Source organism: Cotesia typhae, unplaced genomic scaffold (assembly GCF_013202065.1).
Source record: "Cotesia typhae breed Kobodo isofemale line unplaced genomic scaffold, CoteBio_Ctyphae contig_33, whole genome shotgun sequence".
NCBI lineage: Eukaryota > Metazoa > Arthropoda > Insecta > Hymenoptera > Braconidae > Cotesia > Cotesia typhae.
In genome coordinates, this window is record NW_027423741.1 from 3,541,401 (window position 1) to 3,558,322 (window position 16,922).

Here is a 16,922-nt window from a genome sequence, read left to right on the forward strand (position 1 = left end):
ATATATATATATATATATATATATATATATATATATATATATATAAATTTTGTATCAACAAAAACATTCCAATTTGCACTTAAAATATTTTGGCACTAATTTATATTTTTTCTCTATAACTGCGATTGCTTAAAATATCAAAATATTGTCTGCACTTTGATAAAATTGTATTGCTACTGTGATACATTGTGAATAATTTTATGTAAGTAATGAGAAAAATCAATAGCCTTATTGTGATTACCGATATGAATATAAATAAAAAATAAAGAATAATTGAAATAAATAAATAATTAATAATAAATCTCTGGAAAGCATATTATTAAGTTAAATAATATAATAATTACCGTCTAAATTGCTTTTAGTAAATCGTTAAATAATAATAAATTACAGTCTAGCTTGTCGAGTTTGATTAGTTCTTTTAGATTTGGCTTCAATTTTATCCTCCAGTTTGTGAATTAATTCGTCTAACTCGTCCTGTTTGTCAAATAAATTAATATATATTATTTTATAATTATTAATTATTACTAAAAAAACAACAATTTATTTAACTTACCTCACTATACGTATACTTCAAAGTACAATGTTTAAGTACTTGTTTTTTACGTCCTATCAATTGTAATCCATGAGGAAGACAGTAAACACTATCGTCTTGAGAATTATTAACTAAAGAAACAAACAACGTAGCACGACAATTTTCACACTCATAATCGTCTTCATCTTCAGAAAATTTCTGTCCTTTTTTACGTTTACCGCTACCAGGTAATGGTAATTTTTCCTTATTATTCAATCCATAATATTCTAATTGTTGACGATAGTTTAATTCTCGCTCCCGTATTTTTGTAACAACCGGTAAAATCTAAAAAAAAAAAATTTTTTTTTAATTAATAACTAAAAAAAAAAATTGTAATACAATGACACTAAAGTTGACAGATATTAAAAATTTTTTTTAAATTTTATAGCAATAAAATTATTATTAATAAAAGTTTACACATGTGAAAATATTTTTATTATATTAATTGCTTTGTAATAAAAATTTTTAAAATTGACAGAACTTCAGTATCATGTAATACAATGAAAGTAAATATTTATTACCTGTTTTAATACATCTACATGTGATCTAGTATCATTAATAATACTAAAAAGTAACCGTTCAAACGAGAACATTGATGGCTCACAGCTATCTTGAAGATCCTATTAAAAAAAAAATTCAATTAATAGATAAATAAAAATAAATTATTTTATAAAATATCACATAACTTCCTCAATTACCTTAAATATTTGTTCAGCATGTTCAAGCCACGTAGTCTGTGCAAAGTAAACACTTTCAGAGACAACATATCCCGTACAAATACTGGATGTAAATGCTTTAGGAAAAACCACAATAAATTGTCCAGGTTCTTGAACAGTTTTACACAAAGGAACACCATTGCTAACAAGCATTTCTGGCGGTACCATGGCAGTGTCAGAGGGCAGCCAGATAGTTTTATTTTTACAAAATCTCGGTACCATTTTCGACAAGGCTTCTCGGAAGTTATCACTGTGTTCATCAGGAATGCCGTACCAGATTTTTTTAGCGCCAGTGTGTAAATATTCGATCCAAGGCAGGCCGTGAGGATCGCGGTACCAGCAGCAAGCACTGAAAAGCATGCCAACATGAAGCGTGGGGACAGTGACACCCATCAGCGGGCCCAGGGCTCTCAGAACCGAACCGTTGTTGTTAGTCAAAACTTTGAGGTTCCAAGGATGTCTTGCGAAGGGACTGTTCTTAGCAACGGAGAATCCGAACCCACGGCCACTCGAGTCGATGCTTGCAGAGTGAACACAAACATGTCGTTTGCGCTCAGACACGTGTTTCCAAAAAGCGGCTTCAACTTCACAGGCAGAAGCTCCATCAGCTTCAATCCCACTCTGGTTTTCCGAGAACCACATGCGCTGAGTGTTTCGCGCAATCCGATAGAAAGCATTCAACGGCATATTTCTACCCTTGACAATACACTCCTCGATTTCATCGGAACTGTCATCGTCTTCATCATCATCATTGTCACTCGACAGTGTACTATTGAGTCTTTGTAGTGCTTTGCTCTCACGTTTTCTCCACTCAGCCTCCACTTCGTCAAACAACTTCTCGCGCTCATCCGTTGATAACGTATCGTAGGGTAACAAATACTTGCAATAAATGTCATCGAGCTTAGTGACACGATCCTGGGCTGATTTCGGAATTTTCATTCCATCTGCGACTTTTTGCCACTTTTTTTTCTCAATCACTTCTTTCAGTCCCCCTAAACTCTGAACTGTTTGATACAAATGAGGCAAATCTACTTCCATACCTCCAATCCACGGCGGTTGATTTAAAGTGATGCTCTGAGTGGCCAAATATTTTTTAATCGCCATCATTTCTTTAACATTTGGACCCCACCGATGAAGCATGCGATGAATATACTGATTGTAGGCAGTGAATCTCATATCATCCGACACTTTGCACTCAGGCTTGAAATTAGAAGGCGGTACAACCCGGCATATTCCATATTTCTCAGCAATAGGTCTAATTTTATCAATATACTCCAGCGGATCCTGAAAATCTTTCTCAGAAGGATAAAAAGTTGGAGCGTCTACTAACCTTGCTTCACCTTTCTCCTCCATTTTTGGGAAAAACTTTAACTTATCAGCCATCTCAGCATTCTTCTTAGCCTTAGCAGAAAGTTTTCTGGCAACCTTAGGCGCGTCTGCTGAACTTTTACGCTCACGAGTTGCTTTAGGAGATTTAGGAATTTTTTCCGCAACACCAGTTTGTTTAGCGACTTCTTGCGACGCCTCAACATTAGGTTTTATCGGTGACAAATTGGACGTCGACGTGGATGTAGACCTTGAAGTAGAAGCTACGGGATCACTGATATCAGTTGGGGGTGTTCGGGTAGTAGGTTGAACAGTTCCCACTGGTGGACACCTCGCAACAGCCATCGGCGGCTTGGTGACCAACTGCGCTCGCAACAACACTCGCTGATTAGGTCCCGTAGGTCCCTCTGTGCCCAATTTAACAGCCACTCCTTGTATCAACGGCTGGCCTTGCGCCAAATTGGGACCACTCCTCGTAACTGTTTGCAAGGGAATGTAAAATACATGAGCATCATTTTCGTCTTCATTTTCATTTGTGTTTTCAGTTTGCGTGGATATTTCCGTGCTGCGTTGAATCAATTGGCTCTCTTCAGCCCTCTGGTTCTGCAAATCCTGAGACTGTTCGTCAAAATTCACCTGGACAGCTATCGATGTACTGCAGTTGACATTATTCCACACACTGGGAATTTTTCCCAGCGGAACTACCTGCACATTAGACATGTTGCGAAATGTATCCGGGATTTGATAGTTACTGCTCGGTTCCTTGATTTTATCTCCGGAAGTTACAAATGATTTAACTTCAGCACCAACATCTTCACTGCTCGTACCGACGCTTTTTGACTTACTTCCACTTTTATCCTCTTTTTCCGTGGACTTTGCGGAAGGTCCGTCCTCGCTCTCTGTTCTCGACACATCCAAGTCAGAGGAACCAGAAGCTCCAGATTTGCTGTCACGTTGCTTCCGTCTGAACGGAGTGTTAACCGGAGCTTCAGTATCGCTCTCAAATGCATACACACTGCTCTCATTCTCCGGTGAAAAAGCATTAATACTAGGAATAGCTGTCTTACGTTCCTTAACCTTAGGCAGAAATGTTTTCCGTACCACTGACTTCTTATCAGGAGATTTTTTCTCAGGAGATCCTTCAACCGAAGTCGTTCCGTCAGCTCGTGAGCTTACGTCACTGTCTTCGCAAACAGTCTCTTTATTCGCAGTACAGGCGGTAGTTTTAGCGATTCTTCCTTTAATAATTTCCTTAATATCGGCGTTTATTTTATTCCTGTTAGTTGTGGGTACAAGACTCACTGGAGTAGACAAATTAGCAATTCCAGCAGCTCCTATAATAGTCCCCGCATTGATAAGCGTAGCAGCTCTAACTGCGTTATTCAGACGTTCTTGCGTCAAGGATCTCTCGGCCATTTTAGCAATTGCAACATTCACTGGTCTCACGAGATGCTGGATCCGGGTAGGTATCGATAAATGGTTCATGTCGTTCTTACTTTTAGCCGGAACTTCATATGTAAAATTACTAACAGTCTCCATCTCAGCTTTACTCTCTTCTTTCGCCATAGAACTTTCGTTCAGCCACTTTTCAATTTGCTCCGTCGACATATTAACGCGCTCTTTTCGCCCCAATGGCGAAGAAGTTATCAGTGGAATATCAATAACATGCGCTACTACCGGGGGATTTAAACTCTCAACGCGATTACATTTTTTATCCGGCTCGGAAATGCTTGCTTGAGACGACAGCGATCCCACAACAGGTACATGACTCGACAGAGATTCTTTTTGCTCAGATTTAACTTCCCCTTCATTGACAAGCAAAGAAGCTTCAGTTTTACTAACTTTTTCTTTAACTTCAGAAGTAGCTGTGCTTTTCAAAGCATTTAATTTTTTATTAACTTCCTCAGAAGCTATTAAATTCACACTAACTAGACTATTGCGAGAATTAATTACCTTTGTGATCGGCTTATTCGTAAATCCACGAAATGATTCTTCATCATCTGACCCTTTGATATCTTTCTCAACTTTTTCCTTCCCAACGTTCTTTTTTATAACTTTTTCTTTTTCAACTTTTTCATCCTTTTCTTCTTTTTTCTTCTTAACTTTACTCACACTAGAATCTTCCTCCGACACCTTGTCCTCCTTGTTCTTTTTCTCATTTGTTTTCTTCTCTTTCTCCTTGACTTTTTCTACTGGTGAGCCAGTGACCTCTCTCTTGCGCCTGACCCAAGTTTTGCTCTTAACTTTAGCTGATACGACCGGTAAATCGAGCTTCTGCGGAAAATTTCGTGAAGATGATCTAAGACTGCGGGTAACTGGCTTCACCGTGGGTACGCTGCTACGTCTGGTCATCCGTCTAGCTCGCGTACTTTCTTCAGAACTAACAGACTCTTCTTCACTCTCTGAAATCTCTTGAACCTTGACAGCTTTTTTATTCTTAGCTACAGCCTTCTCTTTGCCTTTATCTCCACCAGAATTTGATTTACTACTCGTTACTTCTTTTTTATCTTTATCCTTATCCTTACCCTTTTCTTTCACCAACTTCTTAACTTTAACTTTAGCTTCAGTCTCAACAAGACGCCTAGTGTTCGGTAACTCTGGATAGCTATCAACAGACAAATTATCGTCATTATCTAAATCTGGACTAACTAATTTCCTACTCAATATCTCCATATAAACAGCAGCAGCTTCTTTAGTCTTCCTAGAAGGCCTCTGTGTGGATGAGTGAGTAACTGATGCAGCCGTGGCTGTTACTTCTCTACAAGACCGCGTGACTCGTCTCGACTCTGGCTTGTTCGTTGTCGCATTCTTTTTTATGCTCTTTATCGTGCGTTTTATCTGCTGAGTAAGTTTGACGTCCGACTTATTGTCCTCGGAAGAAGATTCTGAGCTCGAGGATTCGCTGCTTGGTTCTTTAACCACGGCTCTCTTCTTCGCCGTCCCCTTGGACGCTGTGATGATCTTCGTCTTTCCATGACCTTTGAACGGCTTCTCCAAGGTCGTGTTGCTTCGCAGGCAGTGTCTCTTGGGTTCAACTCGTAAAAATTTACGTGGTGCCAATTTGTGAACAGTCTTCAGCATAGGCCTGCCTACAGTAGACCGTGTTCTTATAACGCAAGTCTTTTTTAATTTATTTTCAATCCTCTGCTTAGCTAGACGTTGCTCCTGGTACTTTTTCTTCAGAGCTTGGATCGTCGAGGTGGCTGATTTAAATTTATTTATCGGCATTGTGATCTCTGTCGCTACTTTTTTACGTGTTGGCTCGGCTACTTTTGTTGCTCCGGTTGTTTTAGCTCCTGTACTTTGATTCGTTACTGCTTTTGATCCTACTCCAGATGTACTCGGTGTCGGTGTAAATGTTGAATTACTTGTACTATTTAATTTTTTTGATGTTGTTTTTGACTCTGGTTTGTCTTTCTTTAACCCGGCATTAAAAAAATCTAAACTTGGTGGTAATATTGACGTTCCTGTGAATAATAATTATTTTTAATAATTTGTAAGTATTTATAAATAATTAATAAACAATACAATACCTCGAAAACAAAGAAATGTTAAAAAATCTTCAGTATTAGGACGTTTGTGCGTTATCAACTCAGTGACTTTAGTGGGTTTAGGTTTTTCTTTTTCTTTAACTAAAGTTTGAGGAGAAGTAAATACAGTCGCTGCTCCTTGGGCGAATTTCCTTTGAGCGTGAACTTTAGCTCTAAAAAAATAATCAATCATAATAAATTACACGCTTCAAATAATAAATATTGACCCAGTAATATTAAAATAAGTAAATAAAAAATAATGAATACCTTTTGGGAGACTCCGAAAGTGGATCCATAAGATCAACCAGGTCACCAACTTTCCTTTTCCTCTTGTCGTTTCTACTGAGCACCATTTTCGCTTCAATAAAAATCTAGAATAAAATAAATCCGACTCCGATTTTCAACAAAATAATATAATTTTAATATTATAATTGATTCTACGTAATTAGCGCATTATTTATTTAATTTTTGTAAACTGCACTCCGTTCCACTCTGTAAAAAAAACCAACAAACATAAACCAGTGATAAAAAAATTCCAATTAAATTCTAAATCGTCTTTAAAAGTTAATATAAATTATACATACCAATAAAATTATTTACAAATAAATAATTTAAAACATCTGCTATATATCCAGTATAATTAATTATTTATAAATATTATATACAATTTTGTATACATATATATATTTATATTTATATATCTATCTATGTATATATATATTTTTATATGGCACTCATTCCTATCCTGCTTTTTGTATCCACACTCTATATATAAACGCGAATACACACATGTGTATATTAATTATATCGTACAAAAATCGATTTCTCAGAAAGTTCATTCACGCTATATGCATTTACAACAATACAATACACATTTACAAACATGTAAATATATATAACCTATACAGAAGATTTATTAATGCACATCTGATCTGACAGATGTCATTAGTTTTTTATTCTAACCTCAATTCTACACGATTTAAAATAATACTAATAGAAGAAAAATAATAATACTGAAATTAGCGGTCAGCTGTCAATTAAAAAAAATTTTTTTACAAATTTGGTTTAACTGAATTGAAATATATACTCACTAAGACTTTACAAAAATTGGAAAGCGAGGTGATAAATCTGAGCTCGAATATTATTCTGATATTTTCTCATAATGTCTAAGTCCGACTCGTACCACTAGAAGTAGCGGGGGCGACTCTCCCTACCATCCGAGTATTCCTCCGTACCGGTCTTTTGGCAACGTTGATTGGTCCTTCTCCTTCTCACTGGGTCCTAGCTGTTCTCCTACTCAGGTACTCGCCCTTTCCGACCGATGTTGAACTACCTGGGCTCACCAGCAGAGTTATCCGAAGTTTTCATCATCCTTGGGAATTTACCGGACTGAGTGGTTAAGCTGGACTCGTCATAAATGAGGGTCACAAATCGGCTCAGACTATCTGCCTGCATTTTTTAGACATTTTATATTTCTTAAGTAGAGAGCAATTAGGTAGTAAATTTATATTTTTATGGCTTAATCCTCTTTTCTAAATTATTATTCCTAGTCTATTGTATTGAATTTTCAGAGAGTACAAAATACATTTTAACAATAACAAATAACCTTTTTCCGATCCTCGCGCGTAGATTTAAGATTTTCACAACCCAAAAGACCCCAACGTACCACTCCCAACAGTTAAAGTCGGCGATATGACCACAGCAGTTAAAACCGACTCTAAATAATAACCAATTAAAAAAAAAAAAAAAAAAATAACCTTTTTCTAATAGTTAAAAGTCTAAACCTAGGTTGTGGGGTTTTCGCAAAAGTTTTCTTATAATTATAAAATTAAATTTAATGTTAAGTTTCGCGCTATCAAAGGAGTATTATCAGTGTTCGCGTGGTGGCGCCAGTCATGATTCAACTAAATCGTGATATGACATCACAGTTGTAATTATTTTTTAATTTTTCACACATACCTAGATTTCTATCAAACAAACTTAATTAAACAATTATATAAATTAATTATACTTGTAATTGATGAAATATTAAATATATACTTGGTAAAAAAAATTATTTATCAAAAAATGATATCTTCACAAGAAGAAATATTTGTTTAGCGATAAATGCGTAAGTACAATATAAAAGCACACATAGATTAATGACATATGTGTGTGTAAACGTAAGTGTTTAGTTATTGAAGTATTGAAAGAAGTATACATATAATATAACGTTATATTTATTATTGTAAGGCAGTTCAACATAGACAGAAGACCCCAAGACCGAAGACCGAGACCCTACCAAACAAGAGCCAAGACCAAGGCATAAAAGAGACACCAATACTATTGGAGTAAACCTGATATATTGGTGTGTATATGAATAGTTGTAAAGTTTTCTTACAATTACTACTACGACATAACTAAAAAGTCAGTAAGAACTGATGTTAATACTTGTACTAGTGCTACTTTTATTTTACGCTAACTCCATTAAATCTAAGCTTTAGTTGTGTTAAATCTAGCATTACGGGCATTTATAATTAATTACCAGCGAGTTTAAATTTATTGCGTTGTATGAAAATATATAACATTATTGTTTAATATTGAACAATTGATCATAACATAAATACAAGTACCAGGCAGCATCAGCAAAACAATACAATAACAGAGTGTAGTATTGACGTATGATAAAATTTGTTGTATACACCAATTATTTTCAAGGTCTTTATAAATTTTTTTGTTACTTTTTTTTTTTTTATCGAGTTAAGTAGAATGAATTTATTCAGCTAATTTATTAACTCATTATTTCGCAATTGGGTCATCTATATTTAAAGAATATGAGCTGGTGATTAACTCAAAAAAAATGCTGGTTTATTTAAATGGAATTTTTTATTTATAATTGTAAAAATGCTGATATTTAATTCTATTTATATTCATGACATAATTTATTTGTGTCTTTGATTTTTAATACATTTTATTTTATCTAGAAGATCATTTTATTAAGCAGGCGGCTTTTTAATTTAATTGAGTGCAAAAAATAAAATAAAGTGTTCTTGATAAGTTAATTAATAAAATTGATAATTATTATTATTTTGCAGACTATTGGGAGATAAATAAACCATCATGTACAAAAATGGACCACCACCTTCGTATGATGAACCCCCACCATCTGCACCACCCAGTTACTTTCAGAGCGTAGGTGGTGTACCTCCAGCAAGTCCATTTACACCAGCACCAACGTGTAAGCCTTCAGATTAAGATCAATAACTAATAAATAAAGTCAATGATTATTGATAAACATAAATATTTCATCAATGACAATTATTATTAATTGTTTTTGTTGTTATTATTATTAGATGCTAATGGACCAACCATTGTGACAACAATAGTACCATTGGGACCTGGACCAACCCATACTATTTGTCCTCATTGTCATGCTGAAATAGAGACTGCTACTAAAACAGAACCTGGAATGATTGCGTATATTTCTGGTGCTGTTATTGCTCTGCTTGGGTAAATTTATGCTTATAAAATGAAATTAATACTACTGATAAAATGTAAATTCAAAGCAGTGATTGTAATTTTAATTTGTCAACAGATGCTTCCTGGGATGCTGTCTAATTCCCTGTTGCATTGACGAGTGTATGGATGTACATCACACTTGTCCAAATTGCAAAGCTTATCTTGGACGTCACGGCAGATAAAAATTTTTAAAAATTATTACTACTATTTTTAGTGGTAATTTAAATACTTATACACATTTATACAAGTATTTTTGACAGCTAACGTGGAATTTCAAGGCAGATCTTATATTTTAAATGTCTCTATTTTTAAATTTATTTTTTAATTATTGAACTCACGTATTAAGTTTATCTAAAGATACAGTCATTAATTTGAGAGAAAGATAAAAAAAATAATTCAGACTCTAGAAGAGGATGAGTAATTTAAGAATCAACAGTATGAAGGATTATTTAAGCAGTAGAGAAGAGACAAGTATCAAACGACAAACGGAATATATTAATAATTATTAATTATTAACGAAGAGATATGGCAACTGATAACTTTATAATTAACTAAGATTTAAAAATGGAATTTTTATCATTAGTAATAATTGTTATATTTTTTTTCTTTCATAATATTGTGTAATATGTTTTCAAAACTACGTCACAGGGCTTTTATACTTATCAGCTAATTAAATATTCATATTCAATCTCGTGCAATTTTAAACGCGATATCGATTTTTAAAAAACTTGGATGACATTCCAACGAATACTGAAAATTATACGAGATTTTATAAATTTTAACGTGAATATTTACTATCAGGGAACATAAGTGATATCAGTGCCTTAAATTATAGTACAATTAAATAATTTTCATTAATTTTAGCTTTGATATTTGATTTATATATTGAAAAAATCATATTGTATGAACAAAAAATCTATGAAAGATTTTATTCTCGCACACTTATTACACAAATATTTATAATGGCTTTAAATAATTGTACAATGTCCATATATATTTTTTAAAAAAATGTTACAGCTTTAGCTGTAACGATTGCCACAACTGTGCCTTCAATTAGGTGTCTATCAATTTTATTTTACACGTTAATTTTTTTAATTATTATCCATCATATTAGATTAGTTAAATAGATGACGCTTTTACCTAACAATTTATTTTATCGGATTTATCAAATTTATGAAAATCGTATTATATATATATGTAATTTATAAAGGAGAAACAAATAAATATATACATATATATCTATATATACAAAAAAAAATATTCAATTTTTTTTATTCATCCAATAAATGGATTTTTTTAACGTCTTGTTGATTAAAAAAATTCCACATTTTTTTTTTTTAAATTTTTCAATAGAATTATAACTCGATAAAAATTTTATTTGTACACCTAAGCCTTGAAAGTTATTTGATGACGTATTCTCAATGCGTAATAGGGTCCACTATTCTAAATTAATTTCAAGTTTCTAAAGGTTGATTTTAAGAAAATTACGGAGTGGGTATTTCCACCATCTGGCAGAGTAAGGATAGGCTGTAATAAATTTTTGTTTAGAAAATAAATTTAAAATCACAAATTTTTTAAATCCATGGGTTCTCGTATTATTTTTGATATTATTATTATAACTTATAAAATTATCAAATGAAAAAAAAAATAATTTTAAAGGAAGAATTGATTAAAATTAATTATATTAATTATTTTCCAATTCAACAAATTTATTTGCAATTCACACTGCAGTAAGTGTTTAATTTTGTCACATACAGAACATACAATCAACTATACGATTTTTAATTAAATTTAAAGACAATGCATTTACATAAAAACATAAATTACATCTTACAAGTATAAAATTAATATTTCAATGGCTCAATTTATTATGTTCCATTGAAAAAAGTGTGCTGTTTTTGTTTCCATTAATATTTTTGCGAAAAATATAATTTCAATAATTAATTTTCATCTACAGCACCTTTTTACTCAAAAAAATTATAAACATATATATATATATATATATATATATATATTTGTTTATATCCATGATATATTTTTAATTACAAGTTTTAATTAAATATTAATTATTTCGTTATTAAATTAAGAACTAAAAAAATTAGTATTGGAATATTTTCCCATACCCGCTATTGGTTCGCTAATATTTTTACTTCTTAGCGGAAATTTCAGGACAGTCGTCCCAATATTAAACTATTATTTACAAACTTATTTATATTCATTTATTTATATATAATGGCATAGTGTTAATTTTATGCTAGTAAATAATCATTTAAATAACAATGTAACAGTATGCACAAAAATCATTAAATGCAGCCGAAGTTTCAAACATTTTTTTTTTAGGTTTATGAGATATATATTTATTTCAAACCATACAAAAATAGTAAAAACTTGTTTTCAAGACTTTGGAATGCTAAAAATTAAACTATGTAAATATTACTTTTAATTGTTAAATGTCAGAAATTTCTACTGCATTTCTGTTCAACGAAAAAAAAATTTTTCTATTCAAATTATAAACTAAAAACAGTATCGTGCTTTAATGTTTTTTGCTCCATGGCAGTGTTAATTAAACAGTTAAAATTACTATACTCATACAAAAAAAAAAAAAAAAGTAACTACTGATGACTTTAAGTCTGACCGTTACATTTTTTTTATTCCATCTGCACTCATTGTATGAAAACATCAAGAAAATAATAAAAAATATTTATAATCAGGGATTAAAATTTTTTTTCGTAAGCTCAAAAAAAAAAAAAAAAAAAAATAATTATTTTTTTTTCCTTTTGAATCTCAATAAAAAAATTTATTTGTTGGTGATATAGAAAGTAAATATTTTTTATATAAAATAAAAAAAGGCACTTGTACCATTTGATTTTTTGAAAAAAATATAGCTTCAAGGGCTGTTTAAAAATTTGAGCAATAAAATAAACGCACTCGTCGAAAAACAAATTTATAAAAAATTATATAATTGAAAACTGTAGATATGCAGAAAATGTATGATAAAAAATGTCCATTAATCTCTATAATTACCAATACACATAATAATGATGAATTAAACAATGAACTATTAATTCTAAGCATCAGTACCAATATCTAGACTCCTTGAGTCTTGATTAGAGTCATGCTGACTTCCATTCTCTGAAGAAGCACTACTCGATAAGCCCGACTGGTCAGAGTTCTTTTTAACTTTAGGTTTATATTCAGTTATAATTACGGTAACATTATTAACAGTTACTTCATTGGTTTGCGCAGTACTGCGATCAACATTTTTCAACCGGGGCGGATGTCGGTTTTTCCTCCTAGGCTTATCCAATTTGCGTTCTTTGTTATCTTTCGACGAACTTGTCATACTGCTCCCACTGCCGCCTTCTTTTTTACCTGGCTTCAACAGCGGCACGTACTGTTGCTGTGCAGCCTAAAATCATAAACAAAATAAATTTTGAATAATTAAAATTAATCTGATCTTAAATAAAATCTATCAAATAAATTAAAAAAAAAAAATATAAACCTGTTGAGCAGCCAGTTGAGGGTTGATGCGGGGTTTCCGCGTAGAAGTACCTTTACGAACGTCGCACATGAGGCACTTGAATGCTTCTGCTGTATTTCTGTACGTACAGACACTACAGTCCCAATAGTTATCTTCCAATACCTTCGCCTGACGTTTACCGCTTCCGGAATGGTTCATTGTTCATCTGAATAAAATTTAGTCACCACTTAACCTTCTCAAAAGAGATTATTTCTCTTTATGCGGACGGTTCGTTTCATGTAAATTCCTTTTTTTTTTCCCTTTTATTTTTAATAAAACAATTTTCCAATAAATCTATGCTCCCACGAGCTAGCTCCTTACTAAATTACGTTGATCAAAATAATTGATCAGTCGTACATCAACTAGATGTTATATATAAGTTCCTGATGGATTTATTCATTCTTTTATCGTCTCCAACATCATCTCCGTGCGTTAATAAGTCTTTTATATTTGCCATCGTCAATTTATTTTTATCTGAAATAAAAAATTGAATCTATTTTAATAAATTATGACTATTTATTAATTACCAATAATTAACAGTTAATAAGTACTTACACGATAAAATGAATAATTTATCACCATAAATATTTGTAAATAATAATTAAAACATTATTACGGAGTTATCATTGATCATTATTCAATTATCCACATATTTGTAAATTTAAATATAAAACTTTGCGGATTTATTTTGGTAAATATCGAATTTTCATATCAATACAATAGCAATTAATCATTCACAAGCACAAATTGACAACCACAAAAATGTTAAACCTCAACATGTACGACGTTAAATTTTTTCTTTATTTATCACTTTTATTCATGCCAAAATTCACATTATTATTTATTTATCAGCGTCCAAATTTGATTTATAATTTATTTTTTATTTGTTCAACAATAATAATTGTCTGTATATTGTCTTATTTATTTATCAGATGGACAATTATTATTGTTGTACTTCTTTGACGAAGCTGAGAATTGACTGAATTGACGAAAAATAATTATTGACAAACAATGTCTGTGGCACTTCAGTCAATTATTATTACAACTACCAACCGTGTACAGTTTCAGTCGTACCAATAGTTTACATACTGAAGTTTACTGCTTAAAAAAAAATTAAATGGCCGCAGATTCGGCGGAAATTTTAAATATGTAAATAATTGTACACACAAGTTACTCAGTCATAACCTCAAGTCGCTTTTAATGCAATTGATTATAAAAAATAATTTATAGATATATATTAAATTATGAAAATGTCTTACTCAAAATTAAAATATTCTCATATGTTTCTGAAGAACATCAGAAAGTACAGCACTGAAATCTCTGAAAAACCGTAAGCTTATCATAATAATATATTATCATAATGATAGTCAATTATAATAATTTGTAAACTTATAATTTTAGAATTAAATGGAACTCGGTAGTTGGTTTAGAAATTCATGCTCAAATATCTTCAGAATCAAAATTATTCTCTGGCGCAAGTACAGCTTATGGACAACCAGTTAATTCCTGTGTTTCTTTTTTTGATTGTGCGACTCCAGGAACACTGCCAGTAATAAATATTATTAATTATTTGACTTAGTCTGTAATAATAACTACAAGTTCATTCTAGGTATTAAATAGAAAATGTGTGGAAGCAGGAGTCTTTACTGCATTAGCTCTTTCATGTGACGTAAATGAAACATCTTTATTTGACAGAAAGCATTATTTTTACGCTGATTTACCAGTAAGTGAATGAAACTGAAATTAAGAGACGTCTGATAATTTATAGAATTTTTTTTTAAGAATTTATTTTAAGAATTCCATCTTTAAAAATTGTAAATGCAATTTTTTAAAAATAATTTTCTGAAGCTAATTTATTTTTAAAGAAAACTCAAAAAATTGTCAAGTGTTTAAAAATCATCAAAAAGTTTAAATTTTTTTGGTATATTTGTATTATTTAGGCAGGTTATCAGATTACTCAGCAAAGACAACCGCTAGCAGTAAACGGTAGTCTCAAGTTTAATGTCTGGACTCCAGGCATCCACAAAACGCCGTATGAAAAAGTAACAAGGATAAAACAAATACAATTGGAGCAAGACAGTGGCAAAAGTCTGCATGATACTTACATAAATAAGAGTCTCATTGATTTGAACAGAGCTGGTATGCCTTTGATGGAACTGGTATTTGAACCAGACTTATCAGATGGTGAAGAAGCTGCTGGTTTAGTTAAAGAGCTGATAAATATTCTAGTTAGATTAGGCACTTGTTCATGTAAAATGGAAGGTAATGGTTTTTAATTTATTTAGGATTTATAAATAAATAAATAAATATAATTACAAAGTCATGTTTTAATTGATAATTTCAGAGGGAGCGTTGCGAGTAGATGCCAATGTTTCTGTAAATAAAGAAAATGAGCCGTTGGGTACGCGTACAGAAATTAAAAACATCGGGAGCGTACGTGCTGTAGCGGGAGCTATTAAGTACGAGATAAAAAGACAGATTGAGTTGTTGGAGCAAGGAGAACAAATAGTCAACGAAACTTTGTCATGGGATGCAGAGCATGGGAAGACTGTGATGATGAGAGACAAGGAAGAAAAACAGGATTATCGGTTTATGCCTGAGCCAAATTTACCTCCCTTGCGTCTTCATATGGGTCAGGGAGACAATAAATATAATCTTATAGACGTTGATAGTTTCAAGAAAAAAATTCCAAGATTGCCCAGTGAAATTCGTCAGCATTTTGTTAATGAGTTTAAATTACTTCCATTAATGGCTATATCTATTGTTGTAAGTTAATGGTATATTTATTTGATTAAATGTTGCTTATAAAACAGTTGATTGTTTGTAGGATGAAAAAAAATTGACGGATTTATTTGAAGAGACACTCGCAGAAAATAAAAATAGAAGTCCAAGAACCATTGCCAATGTTTTAATGAATGAAGTGATGCAATTTCTTAATAAAAATAAATTAACACTGGATAATCTGTGAGTATTGAATGATAATTGTAATAAATAAATTTTATAAGAGTTATTTAATAATTTTTATAGTTAATTTTCTTTAGAAATTTTTCGTCAAAACAGTTTGGACAGATTATTGATTTATTGGAAGCAAAAAAAATTAATTTGCTAGTTATTAAAAATATACTAGAAGTTTTGATTGAAAATCCCAAAAAAATACCTGAAGAAGTATATAATTTAATTGTACTACATATTTTTAAAAATTAAAAAAATAAATTAGTAACTAAATGATTTTTTTTAGATTGTGCAAGAATCTAATTTAGAACTTATAAATGACGACGAAGAGCTACTAAAGTTATTTAATGAAATTTTTGAAGAAAATCCTAAAATGGTAAAACAGTACCAAAACGGAAAGGACAAAGTATTTCGTGCAATAATGAATCAAATTATTAAGAAATCAAATAACCGGGTCAATTTGCAGAAAGCAGCAGGAATGATACCTAGATTGCTGAGACCAAATCAATTTAAATAAATATAAAATGAAGTACTGAAATGATAGTTAGTAAATACAAAATAATTTTTATAAGCATTAATATATGAATAAAGCAGTAAAAAGAGTTGAAGGAAATTAGCAAAAAGTTTAAGGATGACTGGTTTTTAGAGCAGACTAAGCAGATTAAAGTAAACGCTTAACAAGATGTCTTATAATTCACATTAACTTTTATAATTGACTTCACAAGTACAAAATCAAGTGGAAATAAATATTTCGTTACACAATATTTCATATAGTGTCATGATTTATAATTTTAATAATCAATAATCAT

General features: G+C 31.5%; 4 protein-coding genes across 9 annotated transcripts; 2 read left to right on the top strand and 2 right to left on the bottom strand.

The window, feature by feature from the left end:
* Positions 1–85: 85 nt before the first annotated feature.
* Jarid2 (Jumonji, AT rich interactive domain 2) lies at positions 86–7,945 on the bottom strand. Its single transcript, XM_074241370.1, has 7 exons — positions 6,728–7,945; positions 6,411–6,635; positions 6,147–6,316; positions 1,270–6,080; positions 1,093–1,191; positions 554–856; positions 86–474 (listed from the first exon to the last, which is right to left on the bottom strand). The coding sequence occupies exons 2-7, from the start codon at positions 6,494–6,496 to the stop codon at positions 385–387; spliced, it is 5,559 nt and encodes a 1,852-aa protein (XP_074097471.1). The 5' UTR covers positions 6,497–6,635; positions 6,728–7,945; the 3' UTR covers positions 86–384.
* Positions 7,946–8,084: 139 nt separating this feature from the next.
* LOC141526385 (LITAF domain-containing protein) lies at positions 8,085–10,885 on the top strand. Of its 6 annotated transcripts, none has more exons than XM_074241375.1 (5): positions 8,085–8,253; positions 8,376–8,490; positions 9,218–9,360; positions 9,476–9,632; positions 9,718–10,885. In XM_074241375.1, the coding sequence occupies exons 3-5, from the start codon at positions 9,243–9,245 to the stop codon at positions 9,821–9,823; spliced, it is 381 nt and encodes a 126-aa protein (XP_074097476.1). In that variant the 5' UTR covers positions 8,085–8,253; positions 8,376–8,490; positions 9,218–9,242; the 3' UTR covers positions 9,824–10,885. The 6 variants fall into 6 exon arrangements, with proteins under 6 accessions (XP_074097476.1, XP_074097475.1, XP_074097478.1 ...); XM_074241374.1 differs by having other exon boundaries at positions 8,105–8,253; positions 8,380–8,490; XM_074241377.1 differs by having other exon boundaries at positions 8,162–8,305; positions 8,376–8,549.
* Positions 10,886–11,846: 961 nt separating this feature from the next.
* Rybp (ring and YY1 binding protein) lies at positions 11,847–14,142 on the bottom strand. The gene is made up of 3 exons (XM_074241371.1): positions 13,717–14,142; positions 13,144–13,635; positions 11,847–13,050 (listed from the first exon to the last, which is right to left on the bottom strand). Exons 2-3 carry the CDS (start codon positions 13,318–13,320, stop codon positions 12,709–12,711), a joined length of 519 nt encoding a protein of 172 aa, XP_074097472.1. The 5' UTR covers positions 13,321–13,635; positions 13,717–14,142; the 3' UTR covers positions 11,847–12,708.
* A 190-nt stretch (positions 14,143–14,332) lies between these two features.
* On the top strand, positions 14,333–16,877 carry Gatb (glutamyl-tRNA(Gln) amidotransferase subunit B, mitochondrial). Its single transcript, XM_074240831.1, has 8 exons — positions 14,333–14,491; positions 14,563–14,710; positions 14,771–14,884; positions 15,102–15,423; positions 15,506–15,927; positions 15,989–16,125; positions 16,203–16,326; positions 16,400–16,877. The coding sequence occupies exons 1-8, from the start codon at positions 14,406–14,408 to the stop codon at positions 16,628–16,630; spliced, it is 1,584 nt and encodes a 527-aa protein (XP_074096932.1). The 5' UTR covers positions 14,333–14,405; the 3' UTR covers positions 16,631–16,877.
* The last annotated feature ends 45 nt before the right edge of the window (positions 16,878–16,922 follow it).

What these genes read in the sequence shown, in the direction of transcription:
- Jarid2 (XM_074241370.1), bottom strand. Translation starts at nt 6,496, where the DNA reads ATGGTGCTCAGTAGAAACGACAAGAGGAAAAGGAAAGTTGGTGACCTG. An exon ending in CTTTCGGAGTCTCCCAAAAG is followed by an intron (nt 6,317 to 6,410) that starts GTATTCATTATT and finishes TTATTTTTTTAG; the next exon opens with AGCTAAAGTTCACGCTCAAA. An exon ending in ATGTAGATGTATTAAAACAG is followed by an intron (nt 857 to 1,092) that starts GTAATAAATATT and finishes TTTTTTTTTTAG; the next exon opens with ATTTTACCGGTTGTTACAAA.
- Gatb (XM_074240831.1), top strand. Translation starts at nt 14,406, where the DNA reads ATGAAAATGTCTTACTCAAAATTAAAATATTCTCATATGTTTCTGAAG. An exon ending in ACTGAAATCTCTGAAAAACC is followed by an intron (nt 14,492 to 14,562) that starts GTAAGCTTATCA and finishes TTATAATTTTAG; the next exon opens with AATTAAATGGAACTCGGTAG. An exon ending in AAATTAACACTGGATAATCT is followed by an intron (nt 16,126 to 16,202) that starts GTGAGTATTGAA and finishes AATTTTCTTTAG; the next exon opens with AAATTTTTCGTCAAAACAGT.
- Rybp (XM_074241371.1), bottom strand. Translation starts at nt 13,320, where the DNA reads ATGAACCATTCCGGAAGCGGTAAACGTCAGGCGAAGGTATTGGAAGAT. An exon ending in CTCAACTGGCTGCTCAACAG is followed by an intron (nt 13,051 to 13,143) that starts GTTTATATTTTT and finishes TTATGATTTTAG; the next exon opens with GCTGCACAGCAACAGTACGT.
- LOC141526385 (XM_074241375.1), top strand. Translation starts at nt 9,243, where the DNA reads ATGTACAAAAATGGACCACCACCTTCGTATGATGAACCCCCACCATCT. An exon ending in ATTTACACCAGCACCAACGT is followed by an intron (nt 9,361 to 9,475) that starts GTAAGCCTTCAG and finishes TATTATTATTAG; the next exon opens with ATGCTAATGGACCAACCATT. An exon ending in GCTGTTATTGCTCTGCTTGG is followed by an intron (nt 9,633 to 9,717) that starts GTAAATTTATGC and finishes ATTTGTCAACAG; the next exon opens with ATGCTTCCTGGGATGCTGTC.